Source organism: Pundamilia nyererei, unplaced genomic scaffold, assembly GCF_000239375.1.
Source record: "Pundamilia nyererei isolate P.nyererei 1_Seehausen unplaced genomic scaffold, PunNye1.0 scaffold00128, whole genome shotgun sequence".
In the NCBI taxonomy this organism is placed as follows: Eukaryota; Metazoa; Chordata; class Actinopteri; order Cichliformes; family Cichlidae; genus Pundamilia; species Pundamilia nyererei.
Genome location: NW_005187529.1, coordinates 479,815 through 504,949, shown reverse-complemented (window position 1 = coordinate 504,949; position 25,135 = coordinate 479,815). Strand labels below are relative to the sequence as shown.

General features: G+C 37.7%; 1 protein-coding gene across 3 annotated transcripts in view; it reads left to right on the top strand.

The window, feature by feature from the left end:
* Positions 1-25,135, top strand: part of LOC102204136 (RNA-binding motif, single-stranded-interacting protein 3) — a 158,710-nt gene that overhangs the window by 118,213 nt on the left and 15,362 nt on the right. For all 3 annotated transcript variants that reach the window (XM_005743148.1, XM_005743147.1, XM_005743145.1), the window contains exons 5-7: positions 6,644-6,801; positions 7,721-7,800; positions 22,334-22,440. In XM_005743148.1, the coding sequence (XP_005743205.1) occupies positions 6,644-6,801; positions 7,721-7,800; positions 22,334-22,440 (345 nt within the window). The remainder of the gene's footprint in view (positions 1-6,643; positions 6,802-7,720; positions 7,801-22,333; positions 22,441-25,135) is intronic.

Genomic DNA, 25,135 nt, shown 5'->3' with positions numbered 1-25,135 from the left:
GGCACGAAAGACATAAATTTAGAAGAATAGTAGTGAGGTTATGACTTCCATCTTGTTTTTTCTGCATTCATTCCCCTTGTTAGAGAAATTACAAACTATATGGAAAATGTGTGCCTAAACAGCTGACCCAGTTTTTTCTTCTGAAATTGGCGAACTGCTGAAAGATATTGTATAAGACACATGATGACCAAACGGACCACAGGGTTAGGAAATTTTCTGGTTTACCATTTAATCTTTTAGTGGTTTGCAAACAGCAGGAGAGGGATTCTGTCAATGGTACCACAGTAAGAGTAATGCACAGCATAGACTCTGCAGCTTATTTGTTTGAATGACAGAAATTCAGACTTTCAACAGTCTAATTGCTGTGTTTTAGTTTCCTCTGCGATTTCTCTAGTGGTTTCCTGTAACTTGGATGTGCAGCGATAGTTTTGCAGCTTTCTCCCTTATTAGCTTTAGAGTGTTTCACTGCTGAATCTTCTCTTGGGTTTTTACAGTTTAGAGAGCCTTAAAACTGGTTGTGTATTGTAACAATTTTTCACATAGCTATATAAATCCACTGGACATGTTATATTAAGGCTTTGGTTGACAAATAATAATAGAGCCTGGCTGATGTAGGATTTTTAAGATCGATGTGATACCGATATTAGGTGATTTAAAAATCTGGAAATCTGATATATTAGCCAATTTTTTTTTTCCTTTCAGACAAAGAAACATGACCAGATTTCTCAGTTATGTGTAGTTATTTATTTAATGATTTATGCTCTGCCGAACTCTGATTGGATTAGCTTTGGTTGCATAAATGGCATTCCAAAAGGGAAGTTGCAGAGTGCCTTCTGGTGGACAAACTATGCAACATCAACATAAAATGTTTGAGGATATTTTTTTTTCCATGTCTATTTCATCTTTATTAAATTTTCATCTATCGCCTGTTATAAATGCACACGCCAATATTTTGGCTAATAGCTAATATCACCCAACAATATTGGCCTGCCAGTATTATTGGTAGATTATTTCTTCAAAATCAAAGCTCTGTGTTGAAGCAAAAATTGATTATTCTGTGTTATTTTCATTACTAGTAAACTCCCGGTATCGTCAGACACACATGTTTGTTTGTTTGAATCATAATAAAAGGTCCTTGAGATCATCTTTGTGTGGCGATAACATTTTTAACCTGCTTTAAAACTCAGGTGCCCGCATTAACATACTCATTCTTTTTCTTTATAATGGGCATGAAGACATCAACCCCTGTCCTTACTGTGCTTCCAGTGTCTGTGACAAATTACAGGAAAGAAAAATGGAAACTGTGCCACTCCACAGTAAGTGGACCCAGTGGCTCTGTTATGCTATAGAAGGAATTTCTTTGGAATGGTTTGGGAACCGTCCCACCACCATCATCAAGAAAAGGGTGGGGGGAAGGTAGATGCAAATCAATACAAACTTGCTTTAGTGAGCACCGTTATCATATGTTTTAGATTTCTTTCATGACTGAAATTGTCTCTTCTAGGATGGGGCTCAAAGGGTCATTGAATGGTTTAATCGGCATGAAAATTATGTGAAAAATATGTGAATTGTATGCCTTCATGGTGACCTTGGTAAAGAAGATTTCTCAGAACAATTCTGTCTCAGAATAGTTTCGTATTTCTCTGCAGTAGACCCAAACCATGCTCACAGCACATCATAGCCACTGGCTCCCCAAGGTTTAGAGATCAGCAGTTTGGGTGTGTGTACATGTGTTTGTGTGTGAATACCTTTGTGTTTATGCAATAAAAGAGCTACCTGATGAGCCTGTATTTAAATCTAAATGTTTTCTTCATCCACTGAAGTCTTTTCTTTGCATGCACCAGAGATGCTTGGAAAGTGGGAGACCCAAGCTTGGCAGACTGTGACCGAAGCAATCTATGCAATCAGTGACTCAGAATCAGCAGAACGAGTTCAGTGAAGAAGTCTGAAATATTTTACCTTTCTTTCTAACATCTGAATATATCTCTCCATCAGCAAGGGTTTTCCTTTGGCTGAGTGTCCAATGTAAGATGACACAATTGTCTTCCCTCACAGAGCCTCTGACTTTGGACATACTCCTTTACATTTGCGTGCATGTTTCTGTGCGCTCCCATTTATAAAAGCAGTGACAGACGAAAGAAGCAACATCAAAGCTGCAGAATTTTACAGCTGTAGTATCTGTCATTGCTTTCAGAGTCATCTCCCTGAAAGAGTTACATCACTGAAATCATCAAAGTCTTGTGCTCGCTTCAGACCTGTGTAAATTGTAGTTTCTCTGCTTTTCAAGACAGACCTTATTAAAATGTTTTCATGATGAGATCACAGTGTTTCAAGTCTGTCTTAAAACTACGGTCAGGTGGCCGTATGGACATAGAAACAGACTTTTTTTGGGCTATATTCATTGGTCCCTTTCAAACAAGGAGGACCCCTTGGTGATAGGGCTGTTTGATATAATGATATATATCGGATGATGATATAAAAACGTCGTTTATCTCCAAAAAGTTGATTCTGTTCATCTGGACGTAGCGTTTTGTGGTAGAAACGTTTCGTCACTCATCCAAGTGACTTCTTCAGTCTCAGCTGACAGCAGGTTTCCCCAATCTTATAAACAGAACATATGCATAATGACTGAAACCAGCCCACTGAGGGAACAATGGGCTGGGAGGTCAGTTCCTTAATCTTAATTATGCAAATTCTCATGACCATTGATCAACAACCACTGACCAAAACCCACTGGTCAAAGACCACTGATCAATGGCCATGAATACCATTCACAGAGTTGGGGAATGGCTGCAATCACAGCATTATAAGATGGCAAAAGATGTACCCTTAGGTACTTAAATGGCCTCCTTGACTCCACGCTCAAACCAGCTTTCCTCCCTGTCCAAGATGTGTACTTCCTCATCCTTGAAAGAGTGTTCACTGGCCTGGGCTGTGCGATATGACCAAAATCTCATATCCCGATATAAGAATTCTATCGTCCCGATAACGATATAAATCACAAAAATGTAACATTTACTGTAAATTCTGTGAATCTCGGGCAGCTCGACTTGCGTGAAGTGTTTCCAGCTGGCTGTCGCGTACCTGGAGTCGAGTGTTTTAACTGATGCATGCATGAAACGATACATTTTTAGACATAAGTTGTAACACTCTACTGTAGCACCGTACATGGTTGAAATGACAATAAAAGCCACTTGACTTTGACATAGGGATTTTCAGACTGACAGAACTTAAATGTTAAATGGCTGCTTGATTCAGTAGATGGCAATTATTTAGTCAAATAAGAAAAATAAGTAGTAATTATTTTTGCAAAGAGCAATGTTGGTTTTCTTTGCTGTATAATAAAGCTTTATTTGTAATTGGTCTTTATAGGTTATAATCATAGCCATTATTAACTTGCTCTCCAGATTTTTCAGTAATTTGCAGAGGAATGGTCACTTTGAAGACTCTTAGTCAGGTTTGTACTCTGTAACACAGAAACAGCACTAATGACGGTTACTAATGATCTTGTCGCGGTCTCCGACAGTGTTTTTGCCGTCCTTGTCCTGCTTGAGCTGAGTGAAACATTTAGTATAGTTAGTTGCAGTATTTCACTACAGATACTAGAACACAACACTTAAGCAAATGCAAAGCTTTGATTTGTACTTTTGTTAAAGCTGGGACTGATGCTTTTCACCTTATGCTTCCCTTATGTACAATGATTAGAAAACACTTCAGTTCAGGTGATATAATTATCGCTCTACAGTGTAAAGCCAGATTACAAAAATCAATTAAACTCCAGGCATGGACATGTTTAGTTTTCTGCTTTTACTTTCTAACTAATTATTTTTGTCAAGCTTGTGTCCTTCAACACAAACATTAACCATAGCCATGTCTGCCTATCGTGGATGTGGAGCCTATCCCAGCTATCATAGGTCGAGAAGCAGGGCACACCGCTGGACAGGTCGCAGGGCTAGGGGCTGGTTCCCTGTTTAAATCCAGAATTGAATTTAAAATATTTACTTTCACCTACAAAGGCCTGAATGGTCATGCCCCATCCTGTCTCAAAGACCTCCTAGTACCGTGTTCACTGTTGGGCCACAGGCCTAATTGTGGTTCTTAGAACTTACCCTAACATTCAGCTATTAGGGTTTGGGAGACAAACTCCATCTTTACTTGATGAACTTGCTGGACTTTTGTTTTTACTCACCATGTGTTTACAGCATATGCCAATGTTTATATTGTAGGATCTTTACCTTTACATTATAAAGCACCTTAAGACGAATATTATTGCTGTGAACTGTTGCTTCAGAGATAAAATTGTGTTGAATTACAGCATGTTACATGCTACACACTGTATTATTTTTGCATTATAACAGCAGAATTGTTACATATAAATGAGTAGTGACACTATTTATGTTATGAAATGTCTTGTAGACTCTGGAGACACTTATACTTGCTGATTGTGTCAAAATGCATTTTAGTTTAGAAAAAGCCAAGAACAGAAATTGTAGGTTTTATAGTGGTCATGAGTCAAATCTGCCCTCATGATTTGTAAGATATTACCAAGCTTAAAGTGGATATGTACATAAGCATTGCATAAGCATTAGATTACAGCAGTTGTGAGTTATGAAACATCACAGAACCATTTACAGCATCAACAGAAACTCTTGGGGAATGTCTAATAATATTCATGAAATACTGAAGTAATAGATTGAAATCATGTTGTTATGGACCGTGCATGTATTGTACTTAATCCTTTGTTTAAGAAAAAAAAACTACCACTCTGTCAGACCATTTTCTAGATTCAATGCTATTTTAATTTGTAAGCACCACACACACAGGCTTTGGTCTCCTGCGGAGGATCATTTCAGTGGAGCGCTGCCAAGCAGAGCAAAAAATAATTGAAGTATACTAGTATAACTAACTGAGAAGCACATAAGGAGGAGGTTCCTTCATTCCCCTGGAAAAATTTAATACATCTCTGTTAACATTTATGAATCTGGAGGGGGTTTCCTTATTGCTTCTGGGGTCTGAGCATGAAGTGAATGTTCTGCCTTTTCAATGAAATTTTTATTCCCGTTTGCAAAGATATGCTTCTAGATTTAAATTCACAGATATGTTGCAGTGGAGTGTTCAGTCATAAACATGGAAACAAACAGCTTAACATTTAATGCATTTATTGCTGGAAAACCAGATTTGGGGGAAGCAAAATAGTCAGCTTCTGAACCTTTTACACAAAACACAGTGTTAAGTCAACGTCTATTTTCCATTTCCATCACTTTATATTTGTAACACATTTTAAGAAGCTAAATTATTATGAATGAATAGATGAAATGGTTATTTTCCTGTAACATAATATTTTACCCATTTTCTCTATTGATGAGCAGCCATTTTACTGGCTTAAGTTTGAGAGAATTAAGAGTTACGTCCTGAGTCACCTCTCATTTCATATTTTCTGAGGAAAATAGGAAACAGGTGTAGGGATTTACTGAAATCTGTAAACAGAAGACAAAATTGTGACAAGCTTGAAAGTTAATATTTGGTATGGCTCTGCAGAGGCCAATCCATGACTCTGTGTGTGTGTGTGTGTGTGTGTGTGTGTGTGTGTGTGTGTGTGTGTGTGTGTGTGTGTGTGTGTGTGTGTGTGTTTAAATCTGAACTTGCTACACTGGCAGTAAGTTTGAGATCATTGTTATGCTAAAACTGAAACCACAGCCAATTTCCGGATGGTACTGTATCAAAATCTGGCCGTACCTTTCTGTGTTCGTAATTCCATTACTTTCGACACCACTAGCTGGAATGGAGACACTCACCGTTGTACCCCTCTCACCTCTGAACATACTGACGACATGCGGCCTGTCACTGACTTTCTGTCCAGTGGAGTGATGATTTGGCACACCTCAGATTGTTCTCTTCGTTTCCCTTCTTTAAAAATGGCTCCTTGCACTGACACCATTTCTGATGAGTCCTCTGTGAACAGTAGATGGATTACCTGAAGGTCCTGAATTTTGTTTCTATTTCTTAAGGACATGACTTCCCCCAATTGTCCAGTTTCCTCAGATACTTTTTTTTTGGGGGGGAGCACACATTGCACACCATGCTAATAGATGATAAATTTGCATGTAATAGCTCTTTGGGAATCACCTTGTTGGTACAAAATACAGTTTTATGCCCTTCAAACTGTTACAATTTTTCATATACTCCACTAAACAGAGGGTACCACCATGTTTATTGCAGCAGGCTGCTACCAGATAAGTGCCTAAACATACAAATTTAAAAGTGGTTGTTTGCCTGTTAGATGTAGACAGAAGACACAACACTGGCTCACTTGTTTAGTTTGATTCCTTTATGCTTGAACATTCATGTCATTTTTAAGTGGCTTAAAAAACATTCCTAAGAAAAGGTGAAGTACAAGGACTGGACTGAAAATTTGTGAAAAAACAGCCACTGTCCACTTTTGAAACTTTGAAAGACCCTCAAGAAAGCCCTGTTGCTCAAAACCACTTTAAAAAACGACAAGTACATCTGCCTCCTTGGAAGCAAAATATGACGAAACGAGAGGTGGCTCAAGTCCTTTACACATTGCATAAACAGATGCATCTGCTCTTTTCTGGTTTGAATTGACACTGATTGTTCACCCTCTACTCCTCTCTCTTCACAGCAACAGGAGCAGGACCCCACCAATCTTTACATATCTAACCTGCCTGTGTCGATGGATGAGCAGGAGTTGGAGAACATGCTGAAGCCTTTTGGTCACGTCATTTCCACGCGGATACTGAGGGATGCCAATGGGCTTAGCAGAGGAGTTGGCTTTGCCAGGTACCGCAGGATACTTGGGATTCTTGAGTTACTGAGATTATGCTTTCCGCTACTAGCTTTGATTTGATTTGATTTTTTTAAATATTAGATATTACTGCACTGCCTTAAAGGTCACTGAGGGGAAAAAAAGAACTTGTGAATTATCGACCATATGTTTATTCTGATTGCTATAATTACATATTAGGCACATAATAAAAAAAAAAAGTTAATATAATTACTATAATCCACATTCTTTAAGATAATTACAATGTGATCCTGAGCTGATTCGTTTCCATTTGCAGCTGAAGGTATTTTAGCTGTACAGATCCACTTTGAATGTATGTGTATACGGAGGGGGGGCCTTCTCAGTTGCATCCTAGAGTGTGTCAGTGATTAGAATGAAGTCGGCTACATTCAGGGTCACTGGCTACATGAACAAAACCCACGACCCACAACGTCATGCGTGTTCACATCCCGAACACACACACAGCCTCTAACTCTTCAGTCACCGTCACCGTTTTGCTGTTCTCCACACACACACAGACTGACACACTGGCTTTTGCTTGCCAAGCAGGCAATTAGTCATTGAGCTGTGATTGGGTGAGCAGAGCTGAATAGGGGCAGACAAAGAGGACATGACACACAACAGATCAGACTGAATGGAGCTTTTAAACTGGGACAAAGGAGAGGAAACCCCATAGAAAACAGACACACAAACACACAGACAGACACAGTCCTACCTAAGGCCTTTTTCTCAGGCATTCATAGATAACCAAGATGCATAAACCAGAAGGCACTTACAAGACTGCCCTTATATCTGGATGGATTACTTTTAAAGAACCTCAGTACCTTTTGTGCATGTTGAACTAAGCAGAATTGTAGCTTCTGTATTTTGTAGCAATTGTCCTAAAGTTCCTCCTTTTATTTTTCTTTATCCCAGGATGGAGTCAACAGAGAAGTGTGATGTGGTGATTCAAAATTTCAATGGGAAATTTTTGAAAACCCCTCCAGGCATGACTGGTAGGTGTCATTCTGAGACTGAGATTACAAATCCTGCCCGTAGACTCTGAACGTTATCAATCTTTGATAAAATTTCAATGTGTATTGTCGAGAAAAGAACTGTGTCAGAAAGCTGACAAAGTTGTGTAGTCACATTTATTTAATCAAAGTGAGCGTTATGGAATTGGAAGTTTTTAGCAGTTTTTCATGAGTTTATGGCAGGTTTTATCAGTTGCAGTCATGCTATAGCTGTATGCACCTTTTGGTATTACAATGTCAGTCTACATCCAACTCACAGTCAATGCAACTGATAAATCTTCTCTAATTATCTTCTCTCTCTCATGTTTTTTTTCTCCCCCACTCGTTGAACTTCCTTGAGCTTATTTAGCAGGAAGATGTGAGTGATTAATTCTTTCTCTGAACAAGATGCAGACTGAGGCACACACGCAATGAGGCACATGTACAAACATCAGACAAGCAGCTCCCAAGGCAAACAATCTGTCTCCACATTTTCCCTCAATAAACAGCAAAAACTTGATGCCTTTTTAACTCTGAGCTGAAGACATTTGAAAAGGGTGGGGTGGAGGGATATCACTAGATGTATAGGTGACATGAAAAAAGAGGAGAAAGAAAATGATCAGGATTTGACTGAGGATGTCACGGTATTTGAAGGGAAAAAAGCTCAGAGACAAGATTAAGATACAGAAAGATAAGGTATGGTGTACTAAAGGGAATTCAAAGACAGAGGGATTTGTACTCTGGCAGTACGGCACACACATGCACTGTGTATTGTGTGGTATAGTTGTGTAATTTTATAGCAAATTAAAGATGTATCCATTCCCCCTTCTGTCTGCAGCCTCTGTCCGTCTTTGACAGAAAAATAACATCACAGCTCTTCGTATAAGAATAATTAATACAGTGAAAATCACAAGACTTTGCAAGTTGGTTTCCATGGCAAAGCTGAGAACACTTTTTTCAGATTATATGCTGTCAAAGTAATCACAGTTATAGATTGTTGCCTCGGTCCATTTAATCAAAGCTGCAAAGAGGAATCCCACAACGGATTATTATGTTAATAATTTATACATTTATTAACTTTTGCCCACAGTTAATGTGACAAATTGCTATATATTTAATGATACTTCAGTGTGTATTGATGCATATTTGAGTAACATGAAGCATTTTCATGCTAACTATGGAAAAAATTATCATGCACAAAGTGAAAGGAGCTGCTCATATTGCTAATCCAGTATAACACGCAAGTCTGTAGTCCGTCTTAAACTGTAATATTTTCAGGTGCGTGTGCAGCCCACAACTTAGTTTTACTTTTTTTAAAAGCAGCTTTAAGTTGATTGGTTGGGACTGAACTTAAGTGCATTGCTAACTTCATCAGCAACTATGCTTATATTTCTCTCTTATGCAGTGTTACTATAAAGTTCACCAAGTTTTTAGCCTCAATTTAGACGATTTTTGGATGAATTGAATTGACTTCTTTTAAGTTCTTTCCTTGATGAGCTGTGAATGTATGTTAGAATTTTTCTGTCAGTACGTCTGTTCTGGGGTTTTTTGCTCCTGAGTTTCTTTTTTTTCTTGTCTTTTTTTTTTTAATTTTAAGACTTCATTTTTTGTCTGTATTCTGTGTTGCTCATTTATTTTAATATTAGTTGAGCCATAGACTGAAGTTGATCCTTTATATTTTGTTACAAAAAGATAATATCTAACCGTGCACAAAAATTCTGTCTCCCCTTAGTAAGCAAAAATGTTAAATATCAGCTCTGGGGTCTCATAGCCTCCCTGGGGCAGATACCCATTCAAACAAAATATCTACAAATAAACAATGTGTATGAGCGGGTCATTAAAATCCAGCTTCTCCAGCCTGCAGAGGCACTGCTGTGCATACTCTTTAACATTCACACACCTGCCGGTCTCCTCCTGGCCAAAATTAAAACGTCACCAGAGGGTTTCAGCGTGATTTTTAGTGTGATTTATGGCATGTTGAAGAAGGAAAGGAGAAGATGTCCTCTGTTTGCTCAGCAGTCCCCTGTTGGTGAATGTGTAACGTCTTGGTCCACTGCTGGATAGCTCTGTAAGTCAACAACATATCTGTAAGAGTCAAAAAAAAAAGGTTCTTTAGGGAGAAGAAAGTGGGTGTATACCTTGTCACTCTAATCACATCAAATACATACTAGCCAATATCTCTTAGGTGATATTATAATTTTTGATTCGCTGTGGGTCAACATGATGAATATCACATGTGTGATCAACAATCATAGGTCAATTTAACAAATCTTTTTAAAAAGTATTATTCATACAGTTTTATCCAATATTAAAATAATATTTTTAAAGTATGTAAAATTGTGAGAAAGTCCTGTTTACTCATAAAAATGAGTGCAATTCCGAAGCAGTAAAGCACCAAGACAAGAAGGAAAGTGAATACTGCAGTGGAACGTATCAGCTTTTACAAGGTGATTGTACACTTTGAGTTCATAGTCAGCTCTTAGTTTACAGTGCAAGTCTTGCATTCAAATACAGTTGCTAAGTCCACCAAGTCACTGACCTCTACGCTGAAAGAGTGTATTGCTTGTTGTTGCCGGGGTTATCTACTCCGTTTACTCATTTTATACATCTGTTGTCTGTGTGTGCGCACATGTGTTTGGATGTGTACAGAATGCTTAAATTTTACTGCACTCCCACACCGCTGAAATTGGGAGAACCCGTCCGCCTGTGTACTCCTCCACAAAAGACTTTGACACACATACTGTGCTTATTCGTTTAATACTTAAGAACAAAGTGTCTCTCCAGAGCCAGGTTTTGTAGATTTATGTTCTGTGTCACTGACAGTCTGTAACATTTCCAAAGATGCTGCTGTGACATTATGACAGGCTTTTGTACTTTGTTTTGTTGTTTGTCTGCTTATTACTTATACTTGTTGCCTTAAAAAATGTTATCAAAGGTTAAAGCATCTATGCTGGTGCAGTGTAGTCAACAATATGCATGCATGTCACTGAACGAGGATGTTTGTGGATTTTTGCCTGTATTTCTCTGATTCATACCACAGTCTCTGCTTCTTACACACAGCCAACAGTAATATTTAACTCTTAAGCTTCAGAATGAATGCTTACATTGATCACATGACTAGGACTTCTGTTACCCCCTTTTACCATAAAGTTTATAGATTTTTGACTCCTATGTTTTTTTGTTTATACTTTGGTCTCGCTCTATTTACATTTCATTTAGAATTTCAAAGAGTCTGGGTTTGCAGATCAAAAAGTTGTTCATTGCTATTTTACCAGAGAACACACAGGGATGTAGTGTTTAGCACTATCACCTCACAGGAAGAGGATCCTTGGTTTGAAACTTGTGGTTGATCTCAAGGATCTCTCCCAGTTATTGTGCAGTAGGGAACCCCACCATTAAGACACAGCACAGAATATCAGAAGCACAGCAGGCATCTGATATGACACTGATATGACGGCCATGGCATGAAAGGTGGATGTGGTTTGCAAAGTGGCTTGCAGGTGAATTTTTTTAAATTACTTAAACGATATCTCTGCTTCACAGATTAGATTCCTTAGGTATTTATTAAGTTGTAAACATCTTTACCCCTAATCATCAGCCACAAATTTGACATTCTCATCTAAGGTGTAAATTAAGTGCAGACAGTAGGTGTTTGCTCTGTGTTAACATTTGATAATGTTATGTCCCCATACTGTGAGGTGAAAACATAATTCTGTTTCTACTTCTTCTTCCTTATCCCTTTATATTAAAGCTTGACATGATTAAACTTTAATAAATGTTGACAAATTTAAAATCAGTGCTTATTTAAAAAAAAATAAATGTAAAGAAATCTGAAGACCATTTCAATGTTGACTTCAAACACTGTTTCCTTTGGTTTCAGCGGTGGAAGTCTTTCCTCTCTCAACACACTATTCACATCCTAATCGCTCACTATTTGTACTGGTCCAGTGACATTTCTTGTTCACTCAGTGGTCACCCCCCCCCTTTTTTTTTTCTCTCCTTATCTCATCTTTCACTGTGTGTCTTCCTCTTGCACTGTTTGATATGGCGTATACTGTTATAGTTTTAATAGCTCTATTTGTCCTGCCTTCCCGTAATGATAAGACAAACGGGACAAGAATGAACCAAATCCAAATCTGAGTTAGCATGTTATCATTCAGTAGTTTTTATAATAATCAGAGAGCTTTAAAAATGCATGGAGCCTTTAAATGTCTCGTAAGATCATGAGGCATTAAGTCCCTATTCACTGGTGAAGCGGCTCAATGCTTTCATAAATGGAAACTGAGTTTTATTTGATGTTCCTGATAATAGAGGAAAAACTGAATGATGCTTTACTGAGAAAAAGATTGTGTGGAAGTATTGCACTGTGAGACTTGTAATCTTACATATCTTTTTTTTCAAGGCACTATTTAACACTCAGACACAAGTATGGGTATAAAGTATGGGTGCTGCTTTTGAAACTGAGACCAGATAACAATGATGCCATCAGGTTCTGATATTTGCAAAATATTTGCTTCCATCTTTGCATAATGCCTCATTAAATACATCTCAGCCTCAATACATTTTATTCTTATGTGACTAAAAGGCTGTTTCATATTAGTAAGTTGAATACGTTCACATTTTGTTCCCTATGTCTGTTAATGTTTGACAGTGGAGTTAACATCCCTTTTTATTCTTTTTTTTTTTTTCTCCTTTCATTTTGACTCCATTTGGTTGTTTGTGTTATTGAACATTTATTTAACCCTCCTTTACTTTTTTGCCTACCTTGTTTGACCTACCTGGCTGTTTTTTGCAATTTGGTAACAGTGTTACAAATACATACTTATTTCAGCCTCTCGTGGATTCTTCATTTAGCCACATTTGGGGACTGGATCCCATTTTCCAACTGAGCGACTTCCTATATTTGCTAATGGATTGGATTTTATTTTAAATTACTTTTTTCCCATTTGAAGGATTTGTTCCCACTCATATGATAGACCCCTTATTGTCTTCATAAGCCAAGTCTTTCTACTTGTCTAAAGACTGATGCGTGGCTTAGAAGCATCAAAGCTAAGATCAATATAATTTTTCTGCACCTAACCAGGGTATATCGAGAATAACCTTTCATCCTTCCTCATACTTTTCTTTCCCTCCTTTTTCTTCCCATGTGTCCCTCTAGCTAGAGCTGAAATAAATGTATGTTTGCCCTGCTGGAGTTTGAACAGTTTCTTTAGTGCCCTACCGCAGTTTGCAATATCCCACAGCTTCAGCAACTGGTAACAGTATGTGATTCACTGTTCACAGTACAAGCCACCCACCTTTTTACCTATGAACAAGTCCTGTTGGCTGAACATAAAATGCCACAGATTGCAAACTTTATTTCAGATCAATAAAAGACTTTTTTTTTTTCTCAACCCCACTGCATTCACCTAAATACAGACACAATCAGACATGCACATTCAGGCTGGACTTAAATCTTACTGAGATGCTGTGGCACGAAGTTAAACAGGCAGTTCATACTCAAACTTTTCACTGTGGCTGAATTCCAACAATTCTGCACAGAAGAGTTGGCCTATACAGTGATGTGAAAGACTTATGTTATTAGGTTTAGGAGGCAATTATTTTTATTTTTATTCATGCACTATATGTTTCTGATATTGTTGCCATTTTTTTCCTTTAGTCGTGTTTTTGCATTGGATGGATAACATGTTGCAATGGTTGTATTTAACAGAAGGAAACTGTAGTCAAACAATTGCACGGTGATTGCTGCTGCAAGTCTTAACTAATGAGTACAAATAAATCCCCGGGGTGGGTGGGTGGGTGTGTGTGTGTGTGTGTGTGTGTGTGTGTGTGTGTGGGGGGAGACAGGCACTTGTATCTTCTGACCATTGTAATGTTTCTCTTTCCCCTGTAATTACTTTCCCTTATCATGTAGCTCTTGGCAGGTACTTGCTTAGTAACACTGAGTTCTAGTAAAACAAACACACACTGACACAACAACACACAAATCATAGTAGCTCAGTGTGTGGGTGGCTGGGTCCTTTTAGTTTTGGTTGTTGAGTAGTTTAGTTTGCACATTGTTCAGAAGGATGCAGGTGAGAATCACCTAAGAATGACAATAAAGCAAAAACAAAGGATAAATGTAAAAAAAAGTTGACAAATCAAATAATTTGTTAGTTTTGTTAAAAATAACGCACAACTCTTGTCTTGCAGTTTAAAAGATTTTTTTTTTTTTTTGCACATACAAAATAGCCAGTTGCAGTTAAAAACCAACTCAAAGTGAAGTCCAGATAGTAACACTAAGAATTCAAGCTTTTTAGTGAAAGGACTGAGGTCCTGTGGTCTTCTCTGCAATAAAAGGATCAGGCCTAGTATAATTATGTAGTTTAAATGAGAACCCTGTTTGCAGAGAGTAATTTGAAATACTTGAATTAAAAAAAATTTAAACAAAGGTGTAATTTGTAAAACAGTTGTGTGTGTGTGTCCCATTGTCTCTCAGAAGTGTAATACTTCCAAAGTCTGGTGACCTGTCCGGTGCCTTCTCTCGGCTCACAGCTCAGCTTCAGCTACACTGCAATCCTGAATTTATAAACCTAAGAAAATGAATTGATTACTATTGTTAGTAGTAGTAACAGTATAAGGGAGGGATTTGACAATGTAGTTATTTAAATGATAGCTCTACTAACTAGCTACAAGGGATTTTTCTCAGTGCTTTCTTAAATTGCTGGGGCAAGCTCCTACACAGATTCTAATTAGAGTCATTCATGCCTCCCCCTGAAACCTAAGAAATTGAGCTGAGATTTCTCATACAAAACTATATTTCTCCTATCTGCCTGCTCTATGCTTACAAGGAAAAAAGCCTTAAGAAAAAAGAATGTTGTTTTGGTTAAGGGGCTTCAAGTTACTCCTGAATTCAGCAATTACATTTTTTTCTTGTCAATGGATTAGAATTGCATTTTATTGCATCACCCCCCATGTCCTGTTAAAAATAAATAAGATAACAATCTAAACCAAATATCCAAGCATTTGTTTATGACAGCGTTGGGTAATTTGATATGCCCAAAAGGATCTGACACAGCTGTACCCAAATTCCTCATAAATTCATCACATTGTGTCTTATAGAGCGAGGAGTGCGAACATTAGGGGTCAAACTAGCAATTAAAAGTGTCCTCCTTTCTTTTAAAGCACCCTTGTGAAATACAACAGATTGTGGAAACGAAGCTGTGAAAGCAAGCTGAATAATTAATGCGGTGCACCACTTTTATTTGCTTTTCCTACAGGTAGTCTTGTCTCTTGATGTATTGCACTTGTTGACCCCTGACTGAGTGGCGGCTAGATTCACCTCCCTGGAATAAATAACATTCATTGTTGTCATTATCATCTTCACTATTTATGACTTGTCACGTTGTGCTCATGAATGAATATAAAGTGATTTGCAAAGTGTATTGTGCATATTTTTTCCTCCCCAGGAGAAATGCATGATATCATAATTCTGCTCATTCAGGCGTCTCCTGAAACTAGTACATTACAATATTACAATTTCATATTTTTCTTGAATTTTTTTTTTATATAGTGTGTTGATAATGCAGTGATTTACATTTCTTTTGCTTTTTTATATTGTATATTCTAGTGCTACACACAAGTACTGGTAGGGGCAGTAAGTCATTAATTTTGCTATATTTGCTGTGTGTGTCTTACCACAATCACTTACAGATTAGAAATGATAAGAGACCCATGTAATATTTTGGAGGTAAGACATTGTCACTGGCTATCTATTTGGAGGTAAATCAATCTTTTAAACTTGGTGCTCCATTGAAATTCTGGTTTGCAAGACCAGTTTTACAAATTTGTGCTTACCGTAAAAAAAAAAAAACATCAGTACATCCATGGACAGCCTTTTTTAATAACTTACACTAAATGAATATTCTCTTGTGGAACAGTAAGTATCCCCTGGCCCTCATAAGCCATTATTGCCCCCTTTATGAGATTAATAATATTTTGTTGTAGCCATTTGCTCAGGCAGAAGCTTTCTGAAATTCCTTCAGTTGTGAAATATTTGAGATTTTTCTTGTACGTACTGCTTATTTTGAACCTCCATGTAACATTTCTATATAAGTCCATGCTTGGAGAATGCCTTTTCACAACCTTACATTTTATCTGTTTGAGCTGTTCGTAGGATCGTTATGCTATTGAAAGGGCCACTTTTGGTTTGATTGCAATTGTCAGACAGATAGTCTAGCATTATCTTCAAGAACTCTTTGATATGCATGTCAGTGACAGCAATTTATGCGGTTCCGCGGGCAGCAAAGCAACCCCAAACTATAACATTTCTAAAGACATGCTTGCTGTTTTTCTCCTAATAAGCAGTGACCTACGTCACACATGTTAACAACTCACCCTTTATTGTTCTGATCAGAGTTGGTGTGGACCTAATAGTTTTGGTGAACTTTGGGTTTATTTTATTTATTATTTATTTGTTTTTATTGGGAAGCAAAATGCTTTTTGCCTTATATACCTCTTGTGCAACCCACCAGTTGCAAGTTACCCATGTCGCAGCTTTGTGATTGCTTTGTTTTGCAGGTTCTAATTATACGAATTTTAGAATCAGAAAATAATTATATCCCAAGTTGTGGTTTAATGCTGACCACTTTTAACTTAATATTTTGAGCAGTTTACATCTGTACTTATTGTCACGTAATGTTTTTGTTATGTGCATAGTGAGTTTAGCAGTTTTCCCAACTTCCAGCATCATTACATGCTGATGGACATTCATATGTTCTGTTCCCTGTTAAAATAACAAGTCGGAAAGTAAAAGTTTGCATTTCTGTTTCATGTCACCTTATTTTGTAGACACTGTTACAAAGAGGATCGAGCATTTGCTTAAGTAAATGAGATGTAAAAATTGTCAACAGTTGTCTACAAGATGATATGAACGCCATTGGCTCTGTGCTCCTTCACTCAAGCAGGCACACACTGACACAGCCATAAAATCATAAAAAGTTCCTCGAGCAAATTACAAGCCAAGCAGCTTGGCATAAATCGACTCTCCACTGGAAGCAATGGGGATATTTTTTTTCTAATTAAAAAAACATGTTGGAAAAAAATAACTTGGATCTTTTTATTGTTACGTTGTTAGTTGTTCAGCAGATGTCAATCTATAGATACTCATGTGTGAAGCAGTTTGTCCAAGTTTGGGTGCTGCTTCTGGTGTTTCTCTCTCTCTCTCTGTCCGGTAATCAGGAAATGGCAATGGATTGCGCTACATTAACCAGGCACAGTGTTACCTACCTCCTGGCAAAACTCGACTCTTACCAGAAACACCCTGTATATACTGCACATACAGTTTCAATCAATGCAAAATATAAAAGTATAAATCCAGGCTTTTGACATAATTGGATTTGCTTAGTTTCCACAGTTCCAGTAAATCTCACTTGTGTTTTATAGTAGTTTTGTTCTTTATTATTTTTGTTTGTTTGTTTGGCAGAATTATGAAATCATTGATACCTGAGGTTTAATAGGGTTAAACTCCAGGTATCCAATGAGATGGCAAAAGTGAACAAAAATCTATTAAAAACAGAAACAACTGCTTCTGAAACTCTCCAATTTGTTTCCCCAGATTAATATATTCAACCCCTGCAGCAGCTCCATAGCACTGATGCAGCCAAATCGGTCTAACTTTACTGATGCATATGCATTTGCAAACGGTGGCCCACAGCAGCTGGCCGGTGTTTAATGTTTGAGTCATTTCATAAGATCAGGTATATAAACAGCTGACAGCAAAAAGTGTTTTACATTTTTAAGTCTGTGTGGATAAAATGTGTGCTGCTTTCACGGCCTTAAAATAAACACAATTAAATAAGGTCAATGCAACTCCTGTAGTTACCTCACATCTTGTTGTCATGTTGCTGTTTTGCTTACTGGATGTTGCTGTTAGGAATATCAAGAACATTAATGAAGAAAAACCAATCCAGAAAAACTCTGAGATTAAAAGATTGTTTTTTATCCTTTAGCAGCCAGCTGTCACATCTATGGGTGACGACATCTATGCTTTACAATTCTCCATTCTCATGTTTAGGTACTTGTTTTTTTAATTACTAATTCTAACAATAAAAGAAACTTGTTTTCATCTGTTGTGCCAGAAAACAAACTGTGCTAAAGCTGGAAAATAAAAAGAAAGTTTCAAAACACACATAATTAATGTATAATTATTTTCAATCAACTGATGTTTTTGTCTTTATAGAACACAGACAAAGTATCGCAAATATAAACTTGACAAATTATCTGCCATCAATAGCATGGCCTTCTGTCTGTCACAGCTGTGAGCGGAAAAAAATAACAAATAAAATAACAAATGAAGCCTTTATTTTTAAATTGAGTGCCACTGTTAATGGTAGATAGCTTTTCACATTAAAAAATAGAAATCACAGGACACATGTCTAATAAGAAATAACTTATAATTTATGATTGTATTTTTGTTAGTTATTATGTCTAATCAAAAATATAAATGTGATATTTTTTTAACTATTTTTGATCATAATTGATTATAATAACTTTAAACTTAATGTGGTAGGTGAACTGATGTCTTCCACTTTTCTTTTTTCCCCAAATATCTTCAGTCCATCCATTGTTGCATCCATGTGACTATCTGTGATTTTAGTAAAAGTAAAGGTCATTTAATGCATGAAGTAGAGCGGGTAAAAGACAACGAGAAGCAGATTGATTCAGAAAGATGAAAAGCAAAGGATGACAACAGAAGGCTATGCCATGTGACCTGTTGGACAAAATCAAGTTAACATAGTTGAATGAAAAAGTTCTTCTAAATGTGTTATAATCAAATGGAAATGTGTCTTTATATCATTACCCTTAGAGTGCCCGTCATGGCCCCAGGCATTCTAAAGAGCTCTCATCTCAGTCTTTAAGCTCTAAATGGTTTTCTCCACTGAGAATACCTCTTCTCATTTTTCACTTTACTTAGATGAAGAAATATTTTTCTTGAAGTAGGCAAGATAATTGCATAGTTTATTCTGGCATTCATAATGTGTTAGTCAGTACCAGCTTCAAGATATTGCAATTTGCAGTTGGTTTTTTGTTGTTGTTTTGCTTTTCTTTAAAAAAAAATCGATACTACACACATTGATGATGATTTGACTTTCTTTGCCATTTTATCCTATTTGACAGTAATGTCAGAGTGCCAGCTTATAGCCTCTTCAAAGATGGATCAGTGAGTTAAAACCTCACTTTGTGGATATATTAAAATAAAATAAAATTTAAAAAAAACAGAGGCATTGCATAAAAGTATGCGGCTTGTTAGGGGTTAAGCGTGCATAAAAGTATGTGACTTATTCAGTTTCAGGGTTTAGAGTAGTCTTTACCAGCTGAATAGAAGACTTTTGCCAACAGTTTGCCTCTGCTGAAGCAGTACAGCACTTCAGAGTTTTTGCATCCTAGAAAGAAATTACATTTGCCTTGGTGGCTGTGACAGATTGACAGTTGCATGTGGAAATGTTTGGACAGTGACAAAATTGCTCTGTATGCCAACACCACATATATATAAAGTTGAGATGCAACCTCGAAGAATAGTTCCTAGTGCTTTCAAGGGCAATATGCCCTCGGTAGAGTCTCTTTAACCTCCTAAGACCCGAACTCTTCCATGGGATTCATTTTTAATTTCTCTTTGATATTTGGGCTGATTGGGACCCGATGAATGTAAAAACAAAGAATTACCAGATTTTTTTTTTTGATTTTTTTTTTACCTGATTTTTGTTCCTAAGAAAAATGAGAGCCACATATGAGGATATTCGTTTAAAATTTTGATAGAACAGCAGCAGTATAATGTCTTCGTAAGTGGATATCAGGCCCTAGTAGAGCAAAATTAAATATTTTGGTTTAAATAACTTAAAATGTGATGTCCACATATGTGGACGCCAGGTCCTAGGAGGTTAAGGCACATTGGGCCTAGGTGATGACCCCTACAAAGAAGAAAACCTCTGGGTACTGGGAGCCCCGTTCTGGAGCCAGGTCTTGGGAGTACCTCAAGACTCCGGCCGGATGGATGGCCTTAGCCTTTAGATTTTTGCCCACGTCAAAGGTGCTTCTGGATTAATTTTTTTTTAACAGAGTGTCTAAGGACAGCGATAAGTGGAGACTGTGTTGGGTTAGGTGGCCTTAGGATCTCATTTCTGTTTTTTTTTTATTATGGTTCTGTTGTCTTTATGAAGCAAATACCTCACTGCACTGTAGCACCTCACGCCAAATAAGAAGCGCTTAGCATGAGAATAAGCATAAGTGTGATGCTGTGGTACTCGATCAGAAAGGTTGGAGTGCCCACTCCTGGTCCAGCTGGGAGGAAGCCCTGGGGTTGAGCCAGGATATGCGGGAGAGATTGTATCTCTTTGGCTTGGGAATGCTCCAGTTTCCCCCAAGGAGAGTTTGGGGAGGTTTCTGGGAAGAGGAAAGCCTGTGCATCTCTGCTTAAATTTCTGCCTCTGCAGCACCTGTATAAACAGCAGAAAATTGATGTATGTATGGATTTAACCGAAGAACATATTTAAAGCTATGTTTCAAGAGTTCGGAAAAATTACATTCAGTTACCTAGATTTAGTTGGATGAATTAACATAATCATTAATAATATGCAAATTTTTAAGACTTTAAGAATCTATTGCCACGAGTGAATGCTTGGGCACTGTTGCCTCAGAGCCAGAGCTCTGGGTTCAACCCTCTCTGCTTGTATACATTTTCTGTGGGTGAGCTCATTTCAGTCACCACTGGGGAGAGAATAAAACGAAATAACATGCCAGGTTACATCTGCCTATGTCAGTCCTGGACAGTCTCACAAAAAGATGGCGTTAATGTCAATTTTACTTCCTAGTTAAACAAAGGTTAAAAAAAATACTTGGAGTCTGTGAACTCCAAGTAATGGGTTTGCCCCTTTGCCAGGACTTTACTTCAGTTGTATTTGTTGGCGGGTCTTTCTTGTTTGATCTTTGTCTCCTTTAGGGTAAATACAAGCTTAATGGCTTTTAAATCATGGAATATTTTAAATATATACACTACCAGTCAAAAGTTTGGACACACCTTCTCATTTAATGTGTTCTTTCTTTCTTTTTTCTACTTTCTACATTGTAGATACTTACTAAAGACATTAAATACATGAAGCAAGATTTATGGAATTATGTAGCAAAGAAAATTTTTAATAAATAACTCTAAATTTGTTTTATGTTGTAGATTCCTCAAAGAAACTGTCGGACTTCTCTCAATGACTTTTTTTGACGTCGTCATCTGAAATGGTTTTCACTTCAGATGTGCCTTATCAGGGTTCACTTGTGGAATTTCTTGCCTTCTTAATGGGGTTGGCACCATCAGTTGTGTTGTGCAGAAGTCAGCTTGTTACACAGCTGTCAGTCCTATTTGAATGTTAGAATTCATATTATAGCAAGAACCAATCAGCCAAGTAAAGAGAAACAACAGTCCAAGAGTGTGCAATGCAGTGATCAAAGCAAAGGATTGATATTTTGAAGAATCTAAAATCAATTTTGTTTTTGTTTTTTGCTACGCAACTCCATATGTGTTCATTCATAGTTTTGATGCCTTCTATGAGAATCTACAATGTAAATAGCCATGCAAATTTCTTTACTTAATCAGTCAAATATGTGAAGCAAAATGCTGGTTGTGAAGGGTACATGTTTTTGGCTGCAGTTGGTTAAACTGCAGCTGGAAAGTCTAAGAAATATGCCCTAGCATCACAGTTGCCATAAAACAGATTAGCGTCTGTTTATCCTCTAAATAGACAAGGCATCAGATATCTTATTTGAGTGTCCTGGTTCATGTTATGGTAATATGTTTTAATGTTAAGACATGTGGCTTCTGAAGCATTTCCCAGAAAATGAAGTAACTGTCCACTCCTGCTTGCTTTCTAACCATTTTTAAAGATATGCCTTTAAAGTAAATCATAGTAAACACAGACTTTTAGTTTTTCTTTGGATAATCCTCTCACAATCTGACAACTTCCTTCTGTTCACAAACCCTGAGGGTATATTCAGTTTAAGCTTGGTGAACTTAGACATGGAAGGTCACTGCAAGTTAATCTTATTTGTAACCAAACATTTCTTCTTTCTCTCGTCCAGCGAGGGACAGTATTTTCTTTGGAGGACTTACAATTGCAGTCTATTACCCATGGGTCAAACTACGTGGAGTTATTTAGCGTATTAAGTATGCCTGTTTGGTTTGCTGTTTGAACCTCGCACACCATGCACTATTGATTAGCCTGTGGCTTTGTTCCTACGTCAGCATTGCTGTTTTGAAAGCATGGTTGGAGGGGCTAAAAAGAGATGGGGTGATAACTAGTGTTGTGTAAATGTTTGGATTACGGGTGGCTGAGATAAATCTAAGAGCTGAAGTGCTGCTTTCAGGACCAACTAACTTTTAGTTTATTTAAGCTGTAGCATAAAACACTTTAAGTGTAATCTTTTAAATTTAACCTAAAACATATAGTTTGACTTTCTCCTACTTATAAGGTGATTAATCTATAAATGTGTTTGTCCTTGTCTCACTCTATAGCTCCCTCAGAGCCTTTGCTGTGCAAGTTTGCTGATGGAGGCCAGAAGAAGAGACAGACCCAGGTCAAATATCCCCAGAATGGACGATCGTGGACACGGGAAGGAGAGGTGAGGCTTAAAAATATATTTAATCATCAAAAAAAGCTCCCTGGGAGACTTCATAAAATATTCTCTTGGCCTGCTGTCAAATATAGTCTCTTGCTTTTCTCAATTAAAGTGAAAAAACAAAACTGAACACAAGTCTACTGAGAGGACTTTAAAAAGAGAAATTACAGTTATCAAAAAAAATCATTTACACTTCTTTCAATTAAGTTTTATAGCTGAAGGATAACATTTCTTTTATTATAATAGTCAAAGAAATGAGTGATTATGCACAGCGGTGTCTATATTATGTTTTAGGAAACGTTACAGTTGTAAATCATCTATTCTAATAATTTTCAATATGCAGCTGATGCTCCCTTTGACTCCATTTTTATTTTTTTTTTCAAACATACCACAGAATTTAAAATCATAATAGCTTGACAGATCCCCCTCCTCTCCGTGGGGTCATTATCCACTTTCATTTCTAGTAAGGCACTGTAGGTTCAGTTAGATGCTGCTGACAGTATGAAAGCTGGCACACAAAAAGGTTGTTAAATTTAAAGTATAAGGTTTCTGTAAGGTCCCAATTGCAAAGTTGTTTTTGCTTTTGTTGAAACTCCCACCTCCTGTCCGTCATCTTCAGAAGAAATGAAACCTTGTGCAAAGGATTGAAAGCAGATTGACTGTTTCACAATGCAGAGAGTTCAAAAGTTTTTAGTGTCAATACCAAAGCTTTAATTTACAGAACAAGGGGAAGTGAATAATAATGCTGCCACCCACACACCCCGGTGCAGTTTTTAACAGTTTCCCAGTGTTCTCGTTACACGAAGGTTGGGAAAGAGCAGGGTGGTGGAGTGAAATGAAATGGAACCAGGCTGAAACTATGCACTGTAACAAGAGGCGCCGCAATGAAAACAAGATGTTGCAGTGTTTGACCTTTGCTCATGGCTGTGTGGAGCAGGCACAGATTGCAGCTTTAGTCTTTTTGTATAAGAGCAAACGTGTGTGTCATAGCCTGGCTTATCATTGGCCGAAAGGCTGGGCACACCCTAAACAGGTCACCAGTCTGTCACAGGGCTAACACAAAGAGATAAACAACCATGCACACTTCATTTTACCAACTGTGGAAGTGAGCCACAGTATTTGGAGAGAACCCACACAGGGACAACATGCAGGGAGAACAGGCTGCCAAACCCAGGACTGTCTTAATGTGATGCCACAGTGCTAACCACTGCACCACCATACCATCAATTTTGGTGGTATTTTTTTGTAATGTGTCATCAACTAGGAATGTGAGTTAAAAAAACAAACAAACAAAAAAAAACTCCAACTTAATAGTATAAAACATAACTCATAAAACAGTCAGAAATGAGCAAAGTCTGCTGGCCAAGGTTAAACATCCCTGCAAAAAATGCATCTGCCTTTAACCACCACAGTAAATACCTTAATCACATTATTAAAAAGCTCAACTTAAATGTATTCACAATTAAATGTGTGGTATTTTGCACAGTGGATTTCACATACGCAGTGCCATTGCTTGGAGAGTGTAGCTAAATGAGCAGTTAAAGCACATACAGCCTTTTTTCAATGCAAGTTAACGTCCACACAGCTTTGCAGAAATGGGTAAAGTGAATATGTCATTTTATTCAGATTTCGCTTAAATACAGGCATTCATTTGCTAGATAAAAATACTATGGAGCTGTGCCGGTTTTGTATGTCTTAATTTCCAGAGCACTCTCATTCCCAACGCGTAAAATACAATTTGTCACGTCCCAATGCATCTCGTAGTAACCTGAAAGGTAGCCTTCCACTTACTCCAGATTCTCAATTGAATCCAATAGAATGGCACTCGCGGTGGTAACACGTGCTGCAGCTGTCTACCTCTAACCTTAACCTAAAGCCTATCAGGTAGTGTTTTCCAAAGTGATTCATGAACACAACGAAAAAACATATGTGCATGTATAGATTCATTCAAAACCACTGTCATGCCTCTGAACGCCTAACATACCGACGATTTGTCACATGTCAGTTTTCCGTTAACGTACTTCCCTCTTGTCAATGTCTGTGTGAACTTGAAATAAGTGATGACTGCTTTCAGTGAGACACCTCACACATTTGTCTGTGGCACACGTCGTGACAAGCCCCGCTCGGCCCTGAAGCATCTCTTCAGAGGTTTATGCATTTGTCAGAGCCAGGCCTCAGAGTCCAGGCTGACTTATATAAACTAATACTTCTGCTAATAGAGACATCTGGCCAGGGAGATGCTTTGAGGTGCTTCACTGCCTACTTATCTCAGTCAACTCATTCTGATACGAGTCTGGCCTTGGTACGGTGACGTGAATACGTGCGTTACACATGTAATCACACGCTTACAGAATTTGTTTTGGAAAATGGATAAGGGATACGCATGCAGCTGTGTAGCAGCACAGAAAGAGATTTGCTGTTAGATGAATGCAAATCCCTGGAGTTGATCAGTTTTTCTATTTGGTGTCTAGCAGTGCTTTTTGTTGCTTCTGGAGTCTATACCTACCTACCCAGCCTAGGCTTGGCTAAAACAGTGTTTGTGGAAAAACCAAACACTGAGCTGGGTTCAGCATCAGGGCACCCTTTCAACTCATGTGCCAATTTGGAGAGAAGAGCCTTGTGTAGAATGTAGAGTAAGTACAAATGACTTGTGCAGGGCCGATAGATGGTGATGGGGTGGTGACAGAGTAAAAAAAAA